Raw genomic sequence first — 21,417 nt, 5'->3', positions numbered from 1 at the left:
AAACTAACTACACAATCTACTCTAGCCTAATTATAAAACTTAAGTTGTGTATATATTATTAAAAATTCATATGAATATTTTGTTTATTTCCTTTTGAATTAATATTTTATTGCATTTTCCCTGTAATTAAGTTAGGCTACATGCCTAATGTTAATTTATCACCTTCAAAGTGATGTGCCCATTACAGGCTACTGTAAATCAAACTACACTTAAGATTTTTTTCTTTCAAATTTTATTGTCATCTATGTAGGAACCCACAGGAAATTCAATGAAATCCTTGTACCAAGGCACCCTCAATTTTAACAAATCTGAAAATAAAAATACACACGTCAAGAAAAGCGCCGTTTATTAGATTGGAATTTATTGTTTCCGGTAAAAAGCCTTCAAATGTAGCCTGTTTTCCGACCGTTTATATTTATATGTCATCATTCACATAATAAAGTATAAAGAAGTGTAGTGAGTACATTCTGTATGTCCTAAATTGTAAAAATTGAGTGAACACGAAATTCAGTTTGATTATCACGCTATTTAAAATGTGCGACAGCTTATCTTGGACTTGAATTGGATGCTAGAATTTACCGGAGGTCACTGAATGCGTCGTCTCCACCCGATTTTACTCATTCGCCGGAGAATCGCGCCACCAAGCGGACGAAAGACGAGTTGCAGGAGCCAAAATAAGCTTGTCCTTTTTTAATGTCAAGTTATGAAATCCGTAACGTCTGTGTTTTCTTTCTGACCGAGTAAACCTGACTGCGTCATGAATGAGAGCGAAACTGTGGTCGTTACAGGTAAAGTAGGAAGTGTTTGTTGTTTAATACCAACTTTTGAAACCGGCGTTATGTCTGTTTTTTATTCTGTCTGTTAGGGTTTGGACCTTTCAGGCAGTTCTTAGTGAACCCCAGCTGGACAGCAGCACAGGTAATGTTTTTTTAAATAACATGCAGTGCAACAAGTCTACTGTAAGCCATATGGACTCAAAATGTCTAATATTTCTTTAATCAAGGGGTTGAAGTTGGTCGGATTGGGAGAGCGGATTGATGTTTACACCAAGGAGGTAGCAGTGAGTTACTTCAAAACCCAGCAGATCATTGCTGAGATTTGGCAAACTCTTAAACCAAAGGTAAAAACATAAATATATTCTTATTCAAGGCTTAGCCATAATTTTAGAAATTATACTGAGGTCATGAGTCTCTCACCCAGATAATTTTGACCTTTTTATTTTAATGTATTATATTTTTTCATTTCCAAAATGAAATTCTGTAGGGGAAGCAATAAATCCTTTATTTATTAATTAGTTGGATGGAAAGTTTTTTACATTTTAAATATATTTAGTTTAAAAACAATGGCACCAGACCATAATTGAATGTAAACTCTACACCAGTTGTAAAACTCTCAAATTCCCAGAGGAAATACAGTGGACATGACATCAGTGTCCTCAATGTTAGCAAGGGCCCTGGTCGATAATTTACTATGTGTTGAAGCCCGTAAATACTCTCTGATTAAGGTATGTAAAACTAAATATCTCACATGACCCTCTGTGCCTGTGTGTATTAAAGTTTGCTGTTCATCTGGGTATCGCCAGAGGTTCCCGAGTCGTCATATTAGAGCAAACAGGGAAGAACAGTGGATACAAAGACAGAGATGTGTGTGGCTTCTGTCCTGAAAGTCACTGCTGTGTGGAAGGAGGGCCGGAGAAACTAGACTCGGTGGTTAACATGAGAGCTGTTGCCAAACACTTCAAACAAGCAGGGATGGATGTAATTTATTCAAGAGATGCTGGCAGGTAGGCATCTGTTCCTACAGTGTGTTGACAGACACTTAAAGACTTTGAGATAACGCTTTCTCTGTCCTCCTCTCAGGTACCTGTGTGATTTTGCGTATTACTGCTCACTGTATCACGGTCAGGGGAGAGCGGCCCTCATCCATGTACCCTCGTCTGGCAGCCTGGCCTCAGCTGACAGACTGGTACTTCTTCTACAGAGCATCATTCAGAGCATGCTCGGCCAGCTGGAGGACCCTTCACAAACAACTTGAAGAGATGATGACAGCTGATTCCTCAAGCTAGCAGACACAGTGAGCTGGATCCTCTAATATGTTACCTTTTTTTCCCACACCACACAGGTCTCAAGGGAAATGAAATAACAGAGTCATAGTTCTCATTCATTTATTTATTCAAAAGTTCAGAAAAAAAAAGAAAATACAAGAAATTCTCAGATACACATTTGGAGATGGCATGTCAAAAAATACACCATCTCAGCTATAGGTGTGAAAAAACTTTGAGGCCTCAGATACAGAACTTGAAAGAAGACAAGAGTGAAGTGAATGTTTTTTTGATTATTTCTTTCCCCAATCAGGTAATGAACACAGAGATTTTGTGAAAGTAAATAAAAATAATAGTAGTAGACCAAGGCCCCCTTCTGAAGTTATAGGAATGCAAATCATAAAAACAGCGGCATGATAATGATAAACCTCAAACTTGTTATTGCAGTTCTTCATGTGAACCTCATTATCCTGACGTTCACATGAAGAACATTCCGAAGAATTAAAATGATAATGACGACTGCATTGAATCCGTTTCAGTAAGTTATTGTATATTTATGCTGGAAATCTGGTAACACAAAAAAAAACAAAGCTAATAGTGTGAAGCTGTAAACTCAAGCCTATCATCTTTTTCTAGTCGTGTTGTTTACTCTTAACAATGACTACCCGTAATCTAGGCAACATCCCTGTCCTATATATGTCCATGTGTTTATTTTAAATGCTGTTTTGACAGGTTTGTGATCTAATGGTAACTAGTAATTCACCTCAAAACAAGTCAATGTAGTGTCTACTCTGACAGCTGAAATATATCATAAATGTTTGTATCATTACATACATTCAAACTGGAAAAAAAAAGAAATGCACAGATATGTTAAGTAACTACATAAGCTGTTTGCCTGTCAGTGATTTTCAGCAGCAATCTGACTCGTTTTTCAACCAAAAGATGTGTACTTCCATTGTTATACTCTTAACTCATGCACCGATAAAACGCTTGCGAAGAACCTTGATTGAGCACCCAAATTTCACATTAGAAGTTACCCAGTGGCCTATTCATAATCACATTTTTTTATTGCTTTTGAAATCATTTCAACATGTAATTATCAAATTATTTGCAGAATTTTTCAGTTTTAATCTCCAGCCAAGGAGCCCATGCATCAAGACAGCGCTCTCCATGTAGCCTCTGTTAGTAAAAAGTAGAAATGAGGTCTTATTAGAAGCTTCAAGATGTAAAAAAAAAAATCACTTTTTCCACCTTTACACTCAACATTTTTGATGACAGTATAAGATCCACTGAGGCGACTCTTTGAACCAGCAGCATTATTGTAAGTAGAGCTTACTTACGAGTGATTCAAAACGACAAGAAAATCACAAAGAGATTCACCCTGATGGTAGTGGAAATGAGCTATCACTAGAGCTGTAACATGGTGGCATTCAGCAGGTAGACGTGGACAGGAGAGATGATGGTATTTATATAACCACAGTGAGTTTATGGGGTAAAAAAAAAAGATCAATTCTAATCATCCTTGTGACAAGAGCAAGGTTTCTTCTGCTGCTTTGATTCCAACACTGACTGACAAATCTTTAAAATAGTCTATTTAGGAGTTTCTACTGAGAGTAGAAACACGCAAGAGGTGGAGTTAATGCTATCTCTATGAGGGTTTTGTGTAGAAAGTACAGAAATATCCATGTTACATTCACATTAATGATCCATAAACAGAACTAAATGTATTTTTGAATGACTTCTGGATGTTTGGAATAAACTTAAGTTGTTGAAATGAAGGAGTGGTGCTGTAACCTTGCAGTATTACAGGCTGCAGGTAAACGGCAAAAAAACCCCTACAATGATTTTTGGAGGTCAATAAAACATTTTCCCTTTTTTAAATATTCCCCATGATAATTGTTAGGTTTCTATATAAATGCATTTTTAGATGAGACTATGAAGGTTTCTGTCTGCTGAGGATTTGAGGTTGTGACAACATGTTGGGAGTCAGCAGAGATGGAATGTCTGATGTTGGATTTGTGCCCCGGCTTCATTCCCACACACTGACTGTACTGCACCTGCTCTGAGCCACAAAACACTGCAAACTATCCTGTCAACATAAAATGTAAGTTGTCATAATTATGCAATCTTTTCTCGCATAAATAGTCAGATAATTTAAACCGATTCTGCAGAAAACGAGACCACACTTGTACCGAAGGCCTCTATTATAACACACAGATCTTTCATTTGTATTCTCAGAGGTATAAACGTACTTTTTGTAAATCACAGGGCCATAAATCGGTGGGCTGAACCTCCACACAGAGATTCCATCTCTTGTCCTAGTCTGCTTTTGTGAGGTTTATCTAGAACCCTGTGGATTTCATCCAGATGATGAGGTTTCGGTACAAGCTGATGAGAAAGAGTGAGATGTATTTGTTTTCCATACGCATACATATATTTAAAAAGAGTGAGGTAGATATATACTTGAAAGAAAAAAAAAAGTTTTTTAAGTCCCCCAGTCATGACACCAAAGAAAATACATACAAAAAAATCCAACTTTATACTGAATCATGGGGCATTTATACAGTGATTTAAACTGATATCACAAAAGGAAAATAAAAAAATAAATAAATAACACTCCTACAGAAAAAAAAACTTAAAGAAAGGAAAAATAATAATAATCACCAAGCAACATTTCCAAAAGATGAGGAGAAATCCTTCAAAACACTTTTCACTATTCAGCCTCCATTTTTTAAGACCTTTTCCTATTCATAACATTGAAATGTGTTCCCTTCCCTGGACTTTAACCCATCCTTTATTTGGTTTTCAGAAGCAGTGATTATGAAGACAAACAGATGAGACCTGTTCTCACTTTGAAGAAGTAACATGTCAACATTAGCAGAAGTGGTGTAGTATTGCGCTTGAGAGTGTTGAAGTAATAATAAAAAAGAAAAAAAAATTCAGATGGGTGAGAGATGGTTGGCATAATTAAGGCAAACAAGACAACCCAATTAGCCCTACTAATTCAAGAGGAGGCAGGAAATGGATGGGTTAAAATACCAGATCTGGTATGAAGTAAATATCTCGTGTACTGGAACTAATCCTGACTTCAAAAAGGAGGCACAGAGGGGGGAAAACAGGTACAGTTTGCTGTAGAGGTCAGTGAGGGGGACCAGAGGGAAGGAGAGAGGGCACTATTGGATTCAACAAAGCATGATGGGGGGAGGAGGCAGAGGAGGGGGAAGGAGGTACAAGGTGAGACAAGTAGAGGACGATCATGAGAATGTGTGGAGAAAGCAAAGCCTTTACTTTGACCTGAGATTGAGTCGCACCTAGAGGGCAATGCTAGGCGCAGTGCTAGACAACAAGTACAAAAAGGGTGCAGAAAGTACACGCTCACACATCGAGCTAAGGTGTCCATTCCAAATAATAATAATATTAATAATAATAATAATAATAATATAGACATCCACAAAACAAATACAGAAGGAAACTTTTCATAAAAATAAAAGGCAATGAACAAAATGTAGTGTTACAGAAAACCTTCTGGGGTAACAGAAAAAAAACAGTTTTATATCTAAGTCATCTTATTTTTTGTTGTTTTCTTTATTTTTTAACAGAATTTGAGGATATAAGAAATGGACTGTAGTGGAGACCATAAAATACCAAACCTGAAGGATTTCTTTATATATATACTGTAACATCCAAAAGAGAAAAAGAATAAAATAGCAGCTTTGTTCTGTACAGACATAGAGGCAAACATTTTGAACCGTAAAAAGGTTTAAAAAAGTGACAAACCAATGATGTGTATAAAAACGATCCTGCAGTCTAAAATACAACTGTAAGACCTTTATATGTGTTTGAAATGTAGAGAAACAAATGACTATTCTAAAAGAGACCAGCTGTGTCTTCAAAGTCGTCTCTAGGCTACTAAAATCTTTACCAATCCAACGCCTTCTCGTTTTCTATCTCAGGTCTTAGATTCTGTTGGTGGTTGTGTGTTTGGTGCCGTTTGAGTTGAACAGCGCTGTCAGCAAACGTTGTTCACCTCTCATGTGAAATGCACACTCAGTAAATGACAGATAAGGGTTGAATAGAATGAAAGTGGAGGCAAAGTTGTATCCCTTGATTGTGAAGTTCAGTGATTTGCAGTGTGAGATTTATGATGTTTTTGTATTACAAAGACAGACTGAGGCTGTGATTCAGAGTTGGTGGACTTAAGTCACATGTACTTTGCTCAGATATTCAAAAAATCAAATGAATGAAGAGGAACGTTCTTTATGCTCAGGTCTGAATAGATTATTTTACAAAATAAGTGACTGGTTAATTGTTTGGTCTATAAAATGTCAGAAAATAGTAAAGAGCAGCACAATTTCCCAGAGCACAAAGTGATTCTTCTTCGTCTTCAAGTCGCTTATTTTGTTTGACCAATAGTCAAAAACCCAAACATATCCAGTTCACCATCACATAAATCCTCCAATTTGAGAAACTGGAGCCAGTGAAATTTTGTCATTTTTGTTTGAAAAATATTTACATTTTCTTTAGAAAGACTAATTGATTAATTGACTAATTGTTTCACCTTTTATTAAAAAATTACATTTGAAAATGTTTATTTTGATAAACCCCCAAGACCTTTTATATTTATACCTATTTATAATCTTTTATCCTTTATGCATCATATCCACACAATGGATCATGACTCACAAAAAAATTAGGCTTTATGACAAAAATACAATTTTTAACTTGGTAGATTTGTATACATAAGAATCTTTTAGTCAGCCTCTACTTTAGCATTTAATAACTTACAATGGTTATAATCAGTTAAGAATCCAGTTGTTCAAAGAAATCTTCCTAACATGAATTCATACTGATATTGTGTCAGGTGATTTGAAAACTTCAAATCTGATGAAAGAGGTGTTTGCTTGCATTTCAACTCAACCTACTTTTATGCTGGCTACTCTGCCATATATGTAATACACTTGATGGAAATGTAGTTTTGTCTTCAAAGTAGATTTATTCTAGCTCCAGTGCGGACGCAGCCTATTCTGAGAGAACTTTGACTGCAGGTGTAAATGCAGCACATCTCAACAGAAACGCTGTAATCTGTCCTGTTATAACTCCACACAAGCACACAGCAGAGAAGCATGAAGTCTGAATACCACCAATTAATATTGATATCATTCCCCAGAAACAGACTTCTACTCCAACTCTGAACCACAGCCTTAAACAATAAGGGCAGACCTGTATGAAATTGGAGAAAAAGCTTGATTTGGCAATAGTTTGGCAGATACACAATAGGCCCTCCTCTTCCATTTTGACACACTCCTGACGGGATCTACAACCACAGAAATATCAACAATGATCTCAGTCCAAAATGTTTAATTGAGGCATCCTCACATGACATGAGCCAGCCTGCTCATGGAGAGAGAGTCTTTTGATGGAAAGTCATTTTAGAAATGGAGCTATAACCATATTATAGAGAGAATGATGTGTTCGTATAAATACACACTCGGATATTCACAACATCCTCTCTGAAATCTTCAGGAAAAAAGTGCTCTTCTGTTGGATTTGCTGGCAGATATGCTAAAAAAAAAGTTCATGTCTTCCTAAATCTGTAAGTCAGGATAAATGCCTGTATTGATGTATTGATGCCTTCTTGAAGGACTTATGTAACAAAGATGCAATACAGGCTGCACAGGAAGGAGTTCCCCAGTGTTGAGTCTGAGCCACCAAAACTCCAAATGCTTTAGCAGGTTTCTGTGCTATTCTTCAGTTTTTAGAGTTTATGTTTGACCTTAAAGGAGTGGAGAGACCATCTACTGGCACACAGTAGAAGAATGTCATTTCTTACCTCACCCATCCCTCCTTAAGAGATGGAGGAGAGGTTTGTGTTACCCTGTGTAAGAGGAGGAAGGGCTGGTCTGGCCACAGGGGGCTGATATCAGCAGGCCGACGACTGGGGCAGTGGTAACGCCCGTTCGTTCTTTCTGCCCCCGTTCATGTGTGCATAGGGTTGCATCTCGTCAAAGTTGGGCTGCAGCACCACCACAGGCCCGTTGGCCGAAACATGTCCTGAGTGCTTGTCCAAGGCTTGGCCTGGAGACGCTGAGGCAACTGGGCCCGGGGAGGAGGGAGACACAGGTCCCAGCAATGGAGTACTAGGGCCTTGCATGGGGGATAACTGCTGTGTAGGAGGCGGCGTGCCTCCTGTGCACCCTGACGAGGGGGCAACGGCAGCAGAGGGCTGCCTAGTGGATGCAGGGTCCAGTGGAATGTTCTCCATGTTTTCTACCTCCATGTCCAGCTCCTCAGTGTCCGGCGGCTTGTTCTCCTCACTGTAGAAGAAGCTCAATTCCCTGAAGGGAGGATCCAGTTCATCGTTGATGCTGCTGATGATCTCCAGGAAGGACGGACGCATCTTGGGGTTGTACTGCCAGCACATCCTCATTAGCTCAAATCTGCAAGTGATGTACAAAAAGTTAAAGGATTAAATACAGGAGTTATTTGGTTTTTATACAATACCTTTGATGTGCAAATGTCCCATATGACCATTGAGAGGGTTCCTCTGTAATCATTCCTCCTCTTCATACTGGCTGACTCCATTGTAAGAGATCAGTCCTTTTTCTGTGTAAAAATGTATTCTTAAGTGCAGCTGAAGCTAACACGAGGCTTCAGCAGTCACAGTTAGCCAAATCAAGTAGGTATCTTCCAAACTTGCATTTTTTTAGTACAAAATTCCCTATTTGTATCTCCCCAGACATTATTTCCTCGCCAAGTTGCAGCAGACAGCCAGTAACACAAAGATGGAATCTCGCACTAAACTTTGGAATAAATGACTTGGCTTGATTTGGCTAACTCTTATTAGCTTCAGAACGAGGACTGTGGATTTTGTCCCCCAAATCCTACAGTGTAATTGTGCAGGAGGGGATTCACTTCACAGCCAGTATGGATAGGAGGAACAATTACAGCAACCAGTAACTATTTTAATGCACATTTTGGCACATAAGTATTGTGTTAAGACAGACTTGAAAAAATCTGAACCTATCCTTTAAAGCTTAGGAGTGGAAAGATTTCATGTTTGGTCAAAAATAAAGTTGTCGTTTGCTTCTTTTTCTCACCAGCAGGTGGCAGGAGACACTTAGGTTTAAGCACTATGGTGCTCTTCAAAGAAAAACTGCAGATGGGACATAACAAAGTATACAGTAAATTTACTAATATACCACAGCTTACTAAATGAATTATAACTACAGTCCATTTCTGATGCTTTGATTCATTTTTCTACTGTCCTTTTGGAAATCAGTTCTGTGTTTTTCAGAATAGTAAAACCAGATATAATAAAAAAAAACATAATAAAAACAAGTGATAGGGCTCACCTATTATATTTCACATTTCCCTATGTAAGTGGGTGTGAATGTAATGTTTTACAGAGATTTGTTGTTGCCAGGCAGCCTTGGCAAACTAACAAACTATCTCATTTAATGCCATCCAGTAAAATGTTTTGATTACTAAAATTAATTGAAATAGTGGACAGTGTAAGTACATGCAAACGTATTCCAAACTTGCAGTTAGCTATAACACTTAAATTAAACTATAAATTAACTTAAAAATCATTTTTTAATGTCAAATTCAATCAAGGCATCTGGAGTTTGCATATATTGGATTTATTGCTACATTACTAACTCACACAGTAAAATCAGTAATGTAGCATGTACACAGCAGCGCAGTAAATCATGCGTAAGGTTACGGTGCCAGGCCAGCAGCCGAGCTATGGGAATGTCAAAACAACATCATAAAAGGGAGAATTATTACAGTTTTGTGTGGTGCTATACCACACGCCACAACTTCAATTATACACAAACAAGCTAAGAATACTCTAAAGCCCGCTGACATAAACACCTCAGCCATCTCTCTACTCTTGCTGTTCTCTCTCTCCTGTTTTCTTTCTCTCCGTCACTCCCAGTGGTCTCTTTGTAGCTACATCAGCCTCTGCAGCTGGGTGCCAGCTCCTCTCTGCACAGAGGAATTATGGGTAGAGCTCTCCAAAGCACGCGCCTCACTTCATACTCTGAAGCAGCAGGGGGGCGGCTCTGACTTGTTTTTCAGCAGCACAGCAAGTGTCTTAAAGTTAACGTTCAGATGTCCAAACCCAGGCGGCGAGACCTCCCGTGAAAAAGACGTGTAATGCTTGGAGCCGAGCCAACGCTCCAGAGTAACCTGTCCGTGTAGTCCCACAGAAAACTGTTCTCCTCTACCATCTGTTGCTGTGCATGAGGCTTGTTGATGCAAATTAAGAAAACAAACACTGCAGTAAATCTTGACTTCTTGTCAGCGTCCTGACTGTCATGGCACACACAGACACATGCTGTTGCTATTAGGCAACATTTACTTGTACTTGAAATGTCATCAGTCAGCCACACTGGTCAACATGTAACAGCTCCAAGTGTTACGTGCACTGTGAATGCCTGGTTCCTAAACTGGCATGAAGAGAGCTCTTTGGGGTCAAACCAAAACGTTCATACACTTATTTGATTTCAAATCACGTTAGTTCCTTTTACTTGTTTGTACCAACTGAGCTTAACCGTGTATGCAACTTTTGTTCAAGACATTGAATGCTGAGTGTTACCAACAAATATCTGGTACCGAAAGTGTTACAAAAGCGCTTTCAAGATGGGATTTGGAGGCAGTCAGGCTTCTACAAAAATCCACACTGGTCTGGGTACAGCCAAAATTGCACCAGACTAAGAGATAGACAAAAAAGATCTTGAAATACTGATAAAATCAAAAACAGACACATTTTCAGGCCAAGTGTGAGTGCAGAGCGGTCTCCAAACATCAATGGTGGACATTTAATAAACTTGAACAGGAATCTCTTGCAACAGAACTGCACAACTTCACACATGCAACGTCCCCAGCATGGTGAAACCTTGATGTATAACAGCGCTGTAAGAGATACTGCACATTCCACAATAAATCGTGATGTTTAATGTGAATCTGTCTTTCATTTTTGCCCCAACCCTGCAAGAGAGAATGCACTTTTGTCCGTAGGAAACTCGAAACAGAAACATGGGAAATCCAATCAGTGACCCACAGTTACCTGAGCATGGGAAAGACAGTGCGGGGGAGAGACATTCAAAGCTCTCCAAATATGATCTCATCTCTCTCTCTGTTATCCTGCTCACTTCCTCTTCTTGTATCTGACTATTCAGGCATTGTATGAACTTCGGGGTTCACTACACTTCAGCAGTCTCCTGGAAATCTCCATTAAGTCACTACAGCAGATGCGACCAGCAGCAGCCTGACTTCCCTGTGTGTTTCTCACAGACCAGGAGGCAAACCCCCACCCCCCCACCCACCACCTCTGTAACACAATCCACACACTCCTGTAATCAGGGCAAAACAGTCAGGCTGCCATAGAAACCAGAGGTTTGTGTCTGCACAACACTTGGCCTTGTTTTTTTCTACTCACTCTCTCTTTCTAAGGTGAGGTCAGCCGTGGAGAGTGGGAGGGGAGAGAGCAGAATGCCTTCTTATTGAGGTCAGTGAGGGAGAGGAGAAATGCATATACTGGTATGCAGCACCGCACGCTGACAAGCAGGCTGTGCTGTGTTTTTTCTCCAACAGCTGTGGTGATTCATTAATGAATTCTAAATGAATTAATGAATCCTGTCTGTCTCTCTCACTCCCTTTGCCTACGGACAGACACCATCACCGTCATCATGGCCCTTCACAGCGGCAGGAATGAAGGGCATCTTTCACACACGGGTCGTGGCATCCCTTCTATGGGCCGAGACAGATGGGTGAGGAGTCCTCTCACTGCCAGCTGACCACCAGGGCCATGTCGTCAACGGACCACATTTAACCTGTGACGTTAATGTCAGGCCTCATCTTGGCTCTACCTTAGTGACACACCACATGATATCTTACACACTTAGAACCACAACTTAAAATAGATGCTGGGCAAAATATTAATGGGACACACATCGTGTGAGACGGTGGCAGTAGAGGATAAAACAATACATACTTCAAGGATGTTAGAACATTAATCCAGAAGGCCTAAAATGGGCAAAATTACACGGTTATTGATCGCAGGTACAGAAAGACTTACAGCATGTCAGGGCAGTTGTCAGGTTTGTCCAGGAGTCCTCCCTCCATGACAAAGCGCAGCACTTGTTCATTGGACATGCCCTGATAGGGCTGTTCCGCTAAGGTGGCGATCTCCCACAGCACAACACCAAATGACCTGTGGTGAGAGATGAGGACAAATTTATAAAAATATTTTTACATTTTTGCCTCTTATGAGCAACTGTAGAAAAGTTTAAAGCTTCTGTCAGTTCAGATCACCAAGTACATTTATTCATTTTTATTACGTCTAAATAAGTCTTATCTATAAAGAACCAAAACAGTGTTTTTGCATTTTCTTTCAAACTATTATGACAACGTTCTTGCACACCAATAAGTCTTATTGACAGGTTGGATCAAAAACTTTTGACTGATGAAATCAAACAAATACAAACACTGTTGCGACTTGTATTATTTTTGTTTATGACATTTCAGTCATCATCGGGTAAAAGTCAATGGATAAATTTAATCAACTGTACCTGATGGAAGTCTGAGGATGAAAACATCATTACATAAATAAATAAAGTGAGTATAAGTGGTCAACAGTTTGCAAGATTCTTTGTTTTCTTCACTTCCTCACTCACTGCAAATCATGTACAGTATATTTTACATTAATGCTAACCATATTTTAAAGCATGCTGTTGTGTTTTAGATTTATTAATGGTGTTTTTCAAGCAAAAAAATACTAATATGGTTCTTTTTACAGTCCTGAAATGTTTTAATCCTGGTTTGACCATGTAAAGCACCTTCTAACTGTGCTGTATAAAGAATAAAGTTTATTGTTTAAATACTGCAGCATTTAATTCCTACATTATCTACAGTATAAATAACCTGTTAAATCTATTTAATGAGCAGAAGATGTTCGAGAATGATATAAAAGAGAGAACCAGTGCTCAACAGATACTCTTAAAATTATCAACACTGTGTAAAACCTGGCAGCTTAAGTATTAAGAATAATGTAGGCTGTGTATCAGTGTACCAGCCAGTGAATAATAATGATTTCATTACTGCAGGACAAGCCTTAGTACAGTATTTACAGTAAACGTCACCTCAGTTTTACCTCAGGCTCCCTTGCAATGAGATTGCTATGCAACTATTCATGGAGAAATTCTTAACTTGACTAACAAAGACCACAATATTTGTTCACTCTTGCTAGTCATATTTTTACCATTGGCATGAGTTCTGAGAGCACACTCAACAGTCTTTAAAACAGCCTTATTACAACACTGCGTGTAACTGGCTGAAACAGTCTTGTGCTGACAGACAAAGCCACATTCAGACAGCTTTTCTTGATCAACAAAATAAAAAAAAGTCACCTACTCGCGATTCCTAAGGAGCCTGGAATGGGTTCGTCTTACAGTAAACTTCATCTGTACAACATCAAAGCGGAAGATATAGTACGCAATGTGGAGGTGGGTTTGTGCTGGCACTGCAACCTCTCATTTGAGAACATCTGGAGCAGTTTAAGCCCACTCTTAGGGACTGACCCGTGGGACACTTTGAGTTGGGAAACAAAAACTTGCAAGGGAGCTAGTAAACAATTTTATTTCTCCACAACAATATTGCGCCTGATAGAAAAATGCTGAGACTTCTCCAAAAGCTGGCATAAAAAAAGGTGTCAGGAGGAAAAAAAAAATCCTTTGCTATAATATTTTGTCATGCAGAGAAGAAATTCCAGGGAGCCAGCTGGAAAACAGAAGATTTTGACGGTTTTGGAAGTACTAGCTGTCATGGCATACACAGAAAGGATAGAGGACAGAAAATGCATGTTCAAACTAAGTAAGTAGTTAGCTAAGTAAAGAATGTTGTTACAAATATGGGCCGTGAAGTGATCCGAATGTTTTTATAGTTTTGACTCAACAGCATGAACCGTTTTAGCGTATCCAGACACACACACACACAGACACACAATATGCAGACATTTCTGAAATACTTTGCAAGCCCCCAGGATTAGAGCAAGTTTATACATGTATAATGCAGGCTTGTGTATGTGTGTGTAAGAGAGTGATGTGTTCTCATACCAGACATCAGACATCGTAGTGAACACGCCATCTTTCAGTGACTCTGGAGACATCCAACGGACAGGCAGCAGGCCCTTCCCTCCTTTTCGGTAGTAATCCGTCTCATAAATATCTCTGGTCATGCCAAAATCTGCAGAAAAAAAGTAGAAACAGAGGTTGGGGAAGCCACTAAATATCACTCATTCTGTGTGGGAGAGGAAGCTCCTGAGAGCTCATCCATTCTCTCACCTCCTCCCTTCCTCTGTCCATCGACATTAACTGCCTCAGGCACTCACTGAAATCCAAATACTTATTTTTCGAGGCCAGCGGAGTGGGTTCAGCATCCAGCAACCAGGGGGCGGCTGGAGGCATCGTATTAACTTGACTTACCTCCAATCTTTACAGTGAAGTCCTCTGCTACCATGCAGTTCCTAGCAGCCAGATCTCTGTGGACAAATTTGTTGGCATTTAGGTACGCCATGCCGTCGGCGATTTCCCCTGCCATTTGGATCATCTTTTTTAGCGGGGGTAGGACCTGGCTGGTGGCGTTCTGTTGAGGAGCGAGAGATGAGGTGAGGTGAGAGGGTAAACGGCACAAAAAAAAACGAATAAACAACACAGTCTTCATGTTACATTTATCTGCTTTCCTCAGTTCAGCACTACAAAGTGGGGGATGGATACAGTGTGTGGAAAGGTGCATGTAGGTGTGGGAGAGTGACAGAAGGGGGTGGGGGTTTACTTCTTTGCGGAGAGAGCGCAGGTGGCTCTTAAGATCTCCACGGGTCATCAGCTCCATAATCACCAAGGTTGGCTGTCCCTGAGAGACCACGCCCAGCAGCCGCACCTACACCAATCACAATACAACACACATCAGCAGGCATAACTCAACTCTTAAAATGAAGAAAAGAGCGTCTCTTTAACTCGGTTTGAAAATTGTAAAAAAAAAATTTTTTTTAAAAATCCCTTCCTTTAAATTATTCAAATTGAATTTTATAATAGAGTGTTTGGCTTTTTAGCAGCCAGATTTGATAAAAAGGTTATAACAACAGCTTGCAGAAGGGAAAAGCATCTGTTTAACGTAGGTAATGATGCTGTGATCATGCTGATCAGAGAATGTACACATTCTCCAGGAGGCTGAGACCTGCCTCAGGCTGTAGCTCCCTGAGTAGACAACTACACTGTACTCTGTGCTTGTGACCTGCTGGCCTCTTTCTCTTTACATCTATGCTGATTAAGTAGGAAATAATGATAAGCGAGAGCACTGTCTCACGACTGGTTTTCGACTGGTATGACAGTGTGTTGGTTTATTTATAACCTTACTGTAATGATTCATCTGCATTCATTTGTGGTGCCTGACGGTTACCATTTGAGGCCGTGTCTCTCTTACCACATGGTGACAGTTGAACTCCTTCATGACAGAGGCCTCGTTCAAAAACTCAATGCGCTCCCTCATGCTGGCCGACTCATTGACTGTCTTGATGGCCACTCGCGTGTCAGGTTCGTCCTTGACCACTCCCTTGGCGATGCCTTCGTACACCATGCCGAAAGAGCCCTGGCCCAGTTCCCTGTGCATGGTGATCTTCTCCCTTGCCACCTCCCACTCATCCGGGACGTACACTGGCAATACACAGCAGACAGCAGGTTAGCACCACATACACACATTGCAAGGTAATGCATAGAGATATTTGAAATTTGGCATTAAGATGGCTCTTACTCTCAGCAGCACTGAAGTACTCTGGGTTGACTGAAGCATAAAGGACTCCATTCCCCAATCTGTCGCTATTCCTGTTGACGCAAACACATCTCACTTAGCCAGCAGGCAGCTCTGATTGTGCATGGTATATATAATTCTCTATCGCAAGTCTCCTCTTCACCACAGGGGAATGTTAATGAAAACAACACCTATTAACTCTAATTAACATCACACCGGTCATTAAGTTTCATGAGCATAGCAAAGTAGAACAACATAACCAACAAACTTGGTTTGGCAATGTGGAAAGTCTGTTCATGAAAATACTTGCCTCTTTTTGTTAACAAAGAAGAAGAGTGTGATAAGTCCAGCAATGAAAAGCGTCACTATGATGGGAATTATGATGACCAAGTATAATGCAACATCTTCTTCTGTCAGAAAGAGGAGAACAATAAAAGTGATCAGCAATGATTAAATGTGTAATTTTTATCTACTTTAAATTAATCAAGAAAATATAGTATTTAATGTGTGAGACATGTTGCATTACGTTTGGGCGGAGGTACGCGGAAGGTCACGCTCTCCGTCCAGGAGCCGTTCCCTGCTAGAGAAATGGCACGCACACAGGCAGAGTAGTTCCCTGAGCCCAGGTTGGTCAGCCGAGCTCCTCTGTGCTCACGGTACTGATGACGCGACACACACTCCTGTTTTTCAGGCTGAAAGAAAAACAAACATTTTGTGGTTACTGCTGGAGGGACAGCAAAGACTCAAAGTCAGGTATGGAGTGTTCTGTTTGTATAGGGGTTTCTGTCCCATGAACTGACGGTTAAGTCTTTTACTTTTTTCCCGCCTGACTCACCTCATTTCCCAGACGGAACTTGATCTCATACGTCAGGATGAGTCCATTGGGCATGATGGGCTCTGGCCAGTGTAACACCACACAACCCTCAACCTTGTCGTTCTCATAGATTACTTTTCCAGGAATGTCATCTGCTTTGCCTGGGAAACACACACACACACAGTATTAACAATATTATAACGACGATGCCTTTTATCATTTCCATCAAAGGTCGTATCCCGGTTAGCGTGGTTCTCACTTGCAGGTTTGGTCCTGGAGAAGACAAAGCCTCCAGCGCTACAGCGCCCCACCTCCTCATTGCAGGCATGGATGTCAATACGGTAGACAGTGAAGGGCCGCAGGTTGGGGATCTCTAAGTTTTCTGTCGTGCTCTTGTCCTCTGAAAAGGGGTACTCCCTGATAGGAGGTATGCCATCTGTACTGTTGTCCACTGGGCCAAAAGTGGTGTTCCCCCTACCAGCACCCTCGTGCAGCAGAGTGTTGTTAGCCACACCAAAAAGGTCTCTACGTCGACGGTCTGGAGGTCTGAAATACAGAGGGACAGATCAATGCAATTACTATGATAAAGTTGTCTTAAATAAAGTGAGCACTGTTAGGATGATAGAAGACAAAAAGCTAAACAGGATGCCCTGGAAATCCTATTGTAAAAAATCAAAATTGCCTGTTTATAGCTCCCAAAAGCATTTTACACATAGCTTAAGCATCTCGCTGGACCGGACGGAGTGAGTGTGTGTTTCGTCTGTGTGTGCGCTGTGTGTCTGGATGCTGCATACTACTCCCTGTGGAGATATGTCGAGGGATGAGGTCAGACGGGTCATAGTGAGGTGGACAGACAGAGAACACGAGAGATTTTTCCAGACTAAGAAAAAAATCCTAACTAAAGCTGCTGTCCAACATATCCCAATCAACAATGAAAGAGGACAAAAGGGGGAAAAAAGCTGAAATATAAGCAAGAGAGAAAATATGGCTTATCTTTTTGTGACAACGACACTGAACCAAAATGTTCAATTCAATAATGAACAATTTTCAGCAGCCACTGTGGTAAATGGACACAGGTTCCTGTAGTGCAGATGATAAGCTGTGGAGCCGTGTGAAGCTAGACATTGTCATTACTGAGGGCAAGCAGGCGCTGACAGCTGTGGCTGAGGCAGCAGCAGAGGCACAACAGACGCCACAGGGCACCTTCCCTACGGTTAACAGTTACCTGTGAAACCTGCAGGGTAGTTAGCTCAGACAGACGGACAAAGAAAAGAGTCCTGGCTCTGATTGAGTTGGAAGATGAAAGCTGTATTGATCCAAACAAGTGGCAAGGTAAAAAATAAAAGCACAAGTGATGTACTGTACATGAAGCCATTACAAAGGGGTTGTTTGGAACAATATGATGTAAGAAAATAGTCAAAAAATAGTGAAAAATGCCCATCACACTTTCTTAAAGCCAACAGTGATGCCAGTCCAAAAACCAAATATATTCAATTACTATCACATACAATACAACAAGGAAAAGCCGCAAATCCTCACACTTGTCTAGAGATTTTTTCTTAAAAAAATGACTGAAACAATCATTCATGAAAGTTGTAGATTACTTTTCTGTTAAGTCATTAAACGTGGGAACTGGGAATTTTAAAAAATGCTAAACTAGGAGAGCTGACTAAGCAAAGGTAAAGTCAATAGAAAGCATCTTTTGTGTCTGAGCAGACAGGAGGAGCGGAGAGACATGGACAGATCCGTGGGAAAGACCAGTCGCACGGACATGTCAACATTCCTCTCTGACAGTTATAACTGTTGCAGTACAATCCAAAATCTTGTGCTCAAAAACTATTTGTTTCTACTGACATTTCGTCAAAAACAAATCAGGCAGTAGAGTAAACAGTAAAGACACAAATGCACAAGTCTGATTTCCTGTGATAAAAGCGACAACAAGAGGAATAGATATGAATAGATCAAACAGAGAATTGGTGGCAGAGGCCAGAAAGAGAACTTGAGAGCTCTAATCTAATGTGCAATTAGAGCGTTGGGTTAACACTGTGAGAAAGCTCCTCAGCTGACTGAAGCATGACCTTTTAACTAGTGAGTTACTACAGTCGGTGTCCTGACCTCACCTTCTAAAAAAAGATCTACCTTTTATGCAACAGAATGCAGAGAGGAAAGCCGTGACTACACATTCAGTCAGTGGTGAGTAGGGCACATTATTAGCACCTTAGTTGTAGAAACACATGCAATACTGCAGGTTAACAAAGAAGAGTGAAAGATCTCTGGATTTGATGTCAAAAGGGGCAACTTCTACGGAGTCCTTATCAATTCATCTGTCTGTATTTATCATGAGTTTCAGCAGCAGGTGATTACAGTAAATAAATGCTCCAGCAGGCTGATAACAGGTTTTGGATTGTACCAGAAGATCTCCTGGCAGCCATCCTCCTCTCCTCCAGTAAATCAGTCTGCCTTCCTTACTTTTCTGTTTGTCTTCTAGCGTTCACTAGCCAGCGTGATGGGGCTCTTCCCTCATTCATTTAAATTCCAGATGGATTCACTGTACATTTCCTGGCAGCTGTCTCACTCCAGAAAAAAAACAAAAAAAAAAGAGCCCCGGACAAAGAGAGCGTGCAAGGGGAGGAGGAGAGTGGAGTGCCGAGTGGAGGGGGACAGAATGGAAAACATTTCCTCTTCTTTCTTTTTCTGTTTTCACCCGCCCTCTTTCCCCTCACCCCGGGTCTAAACCCTGAACTTTTGAAAAAACCTCCCCAATTTCGAGCCCTTTCCCTAGAGTGGTCTGTAATAATGCCGGCTCTGTTACAGTGGAGAGTCTGTGCATACACAGGCTGAGCCCTTCGCTGCAGGCCCGGGGACCTGCCACCCGCCTGTTTCTTAGACAGCTATACTATAACAAATCAACACAGTCAGAGAGAGGAGGAGGAGGAGGAGGAGGAAGAGGAGGAGGAAGTGGGGGAAGATATGAGTTAAATTGCAATAGAAAGCTATGTTTTATTATTCTTCCTCTAAAGCCACATCGATCCAATTCAACAATAGCATTGGGTAGGAAAGCAGAAGTATTGCTTCTTGAATGAGTGAACTTTGGGGCTCAGCCGCATCGTTTTGAGATATGGATTTCGAAGATACCTGCTGTGTTCTTCATAAGAACCCACAAGTATATCAAAGCTCTCTGTATTTTACTGTGATGGATGGCAAGGCTAAGCAGAGCCTCAATTCAACAAACACAAGCATAGATTGTGTGTGACTGTCTATATGAGAATAAAGGAGTGCGGGAGGAGAATAAAGCTGCAGTCTTTGAAACAGTGAAACATTCATAGCCACGAGCAAGTTAAATGATAACACAACACAGATGTCAGTCGCTATAGTGGAGAACAAAAGCCTGAGCAGCTAAGAGTGTGCAGCCAAACTAGGCCCTTCAGACTCCTTAATCACCTCTCTCTCCTGGGTTTGTTTGTGTTGCCTAAATTGCTGCCTGCTAGGTCCTAACATCCTCCGTGCCACCATTGCCACGGCAACAGAAAGCCACAAGAGCGCTAAGAAGGCTTTGGATCCTACTCAGCATGTCTCCTCATCTGCACCGCCCGACAAAAGGGCTGAGCCCAGCGGGCCGGCTCAGCCCCAGTCCAGTCCATCTACACACCCCATGCTCAGATCCCATCAGAAGGTGTCGTTGCACCCGGGCCGCCACCTCATCCCATAGTTTGACCTATCGAGGCAAACAAGCTCAGCTCCTTGCCGCTGTAAACAGTTTAAGGAGATCGCTGTGAGGCTCTGCTCTGTCTGTGTTTTACTGTACCTTGGCAGAAAGATGGCATTGTGAAGGAAGTTCTCGAAAACTTTTAGAAAGACGCGGTCGTCCTTCTCCCGGTCCTTCTCCTCAGGTGTCTTCGGGCAAACACAGCATGGGCCCTTCTCTACCCCTGACAGGTCTGACTTGGTGGGCTTGGTGTTCTCTTCCATGTCTGTGAATCCTGTTGCTGGGAATCGCATCGGGACCTTCAGCTCTGTGTCAGAAGAAAGCAGGAGAGTTTAGTTCCTGTATGCAGTCATGTTTCATTATTAAAGGTACAGTACAGCAGTTTGGGACGTTGGGATCTACTTGCTTACTTGCAAGAGTCTGTTGAGAAGACTGATTTGAAAACATCTGACATGGCTCTGTCCTTAATGTAAAACCCTCTGTAAAACTCAACTTTTTGTTTTTTGCACAAATATGATACAGCACGTGAATTAGTGTTTTTTAGAAGTGCTAGTTGGTGGATTTTGTTACCTTTGGACAGAGCCAAACTAGCTGTTTTCCTGTTTCCAGTCTTTATGCTAAGTTAAGCTTACCAGCTACTGTATGTGGCTTATTTACTGTACAAACATGAAAATGGTATCAATCTTCTCATCTAACTCTCAGGAAGAAAGTGAATACGCGCATTTCCCAAAATCTCAAACTACTCGTTTAAATGACATGAAAAGTCTCATCAGTGGGAAAGCTCAGACAATAAATAGGGGATGACTACTATGTAAAATGAGTGATGCAGACCTTTGGAGCAGTAGTTATGTTGGTAGAGCTCCCTGTCCTCAGGCTGCTGCTGCCAGCGGACCAGGTAGTAGGTCAAATTGCCGTTGGGAAAGACTGGAGGTGACCACTTCACCACCAGCTTGGTTGAGGAGTTGGCGTAGGCACGGGGGTCTTTGGGCATAGTCGGCACTGCAATAGGGCCAAAGTTATATTGTTATATGGTTTGTTATATTAAAA

General features: G+C 41.0%; 2 protein-coding genes across 5 annotated transcripts in view; one reads left to right on the top strand and one right to left on the bottom strand.

Moving 5' to 3' along the window:
• Positions 1-107: 107 nt before the first annotated feature.
• On the top strand, positions 108-12,682 carry pgpep1l (pyroglutamyl-peptidase I like). Of its 4 annotated transcripts, XR_006404142.1 has the most exons (7): positions 108-788; positions 866-918; positions 1,004-1,120; positions 1,557-1,783; positions 1,860-2,073; positions 11,501-11,555; positions 11,720-12,682. XR_006404142.1 is itself a non-coding variant. In XM_044356270.1 (6 exons), the coding sequence occupies exons 1-5, from the start codon at positions 758-760 to the stop codon at positions 2,032-2,034; spliced, it is 603 nt and encodes a 200-aa protein (XP_044212205.1). In that variant the 5' UTR covers positions 108-757; the 3' UTR covers positions 2,035-2,073; positions 11,720-12,682. The 4 variants fall into 4 exon arrangements, 3 of the variants coding, with proteins under 3 accessions (XP_044212205.1, XP_044212206.1, XP_044212204.1); XM_044356270.1 differs by lacking the exon at positions 11,501-11,555; XM_044356271.1 differs by lacking the exons at positions 11,501-11,555; positions 11,720-12,682 and adding an exon at positions 11,227-11,494.
• The window catches only part of igf1ra (insulin-like growth factor 1a receptor), an 84,170-nt gene continuing 64,906 nt past the window's right edge, over positions 2,154-21,417 (bottom strand). The window contains exons 9-21 of the mRNA XM_044356264.1: positions 21,202-21,369; positions 20,470-20,677; positions 16,924-17,210; positions 16,686-16,825; positions 16,377-16,542; positions 16,161-16,260; positions 15,854-15,924; positions 15,527-15,756; positions 14,879-14,983; positions 14,530-14,689; positions 14,161-14,290; positions 12,126-12,260; positions 2,154-8,478 (exon numbers count right to left, since the gene is read on the bottom strand). Of these exons, the coding sequence (XP_044212199.1) occupies positions 7,962-8,478; positions 12,126-12,260; positions 14,161-14,290; positions 14,530-14,689; positions 14,879-14,983; positions 15,527-15,756; positions 15,854-15,924; positions 16,161-16,260; positions 16,377-16,542; positions 16,686-16,825; positions 16,924-17,210; positions 20,470-20,677; positions 21,202-21,369 (2,417 nt within the window). The 3' untranslated portion in view covers positions 2,154-7,961. The remainder of the gene's footprint in view (positions 8,479-12,125; positions 12,261-14,160; positions 14,291-14,529; positions 14,690-14,878; positions 14,984-15,526; positions 15,757-15,853; positions 15,925-16,160; positions 16,261-16,376; positions 16,543-16,685; positions 16,826-16,923; positions 17,211-20,469; positions 20,678-21,201; positions 21,370-21,417) is intronic.

Source organism: Thunnus albacares, chromosome 7 (assembly GCF_914725855.1).
Source record: "Thunnus albacares chromosome 7, fThuAlb1.1, whole genome shotgun sequence".
NCBI classification, from domain to species: Eukaryota; Metazoa; Chordata; class Actinopteri; order Scombriformes; family Scombridae; genus Thunnus; species Thunnus albacares.
This window is presented reverse-complemented; position numbering and strand designations above follow the sequence as displayed.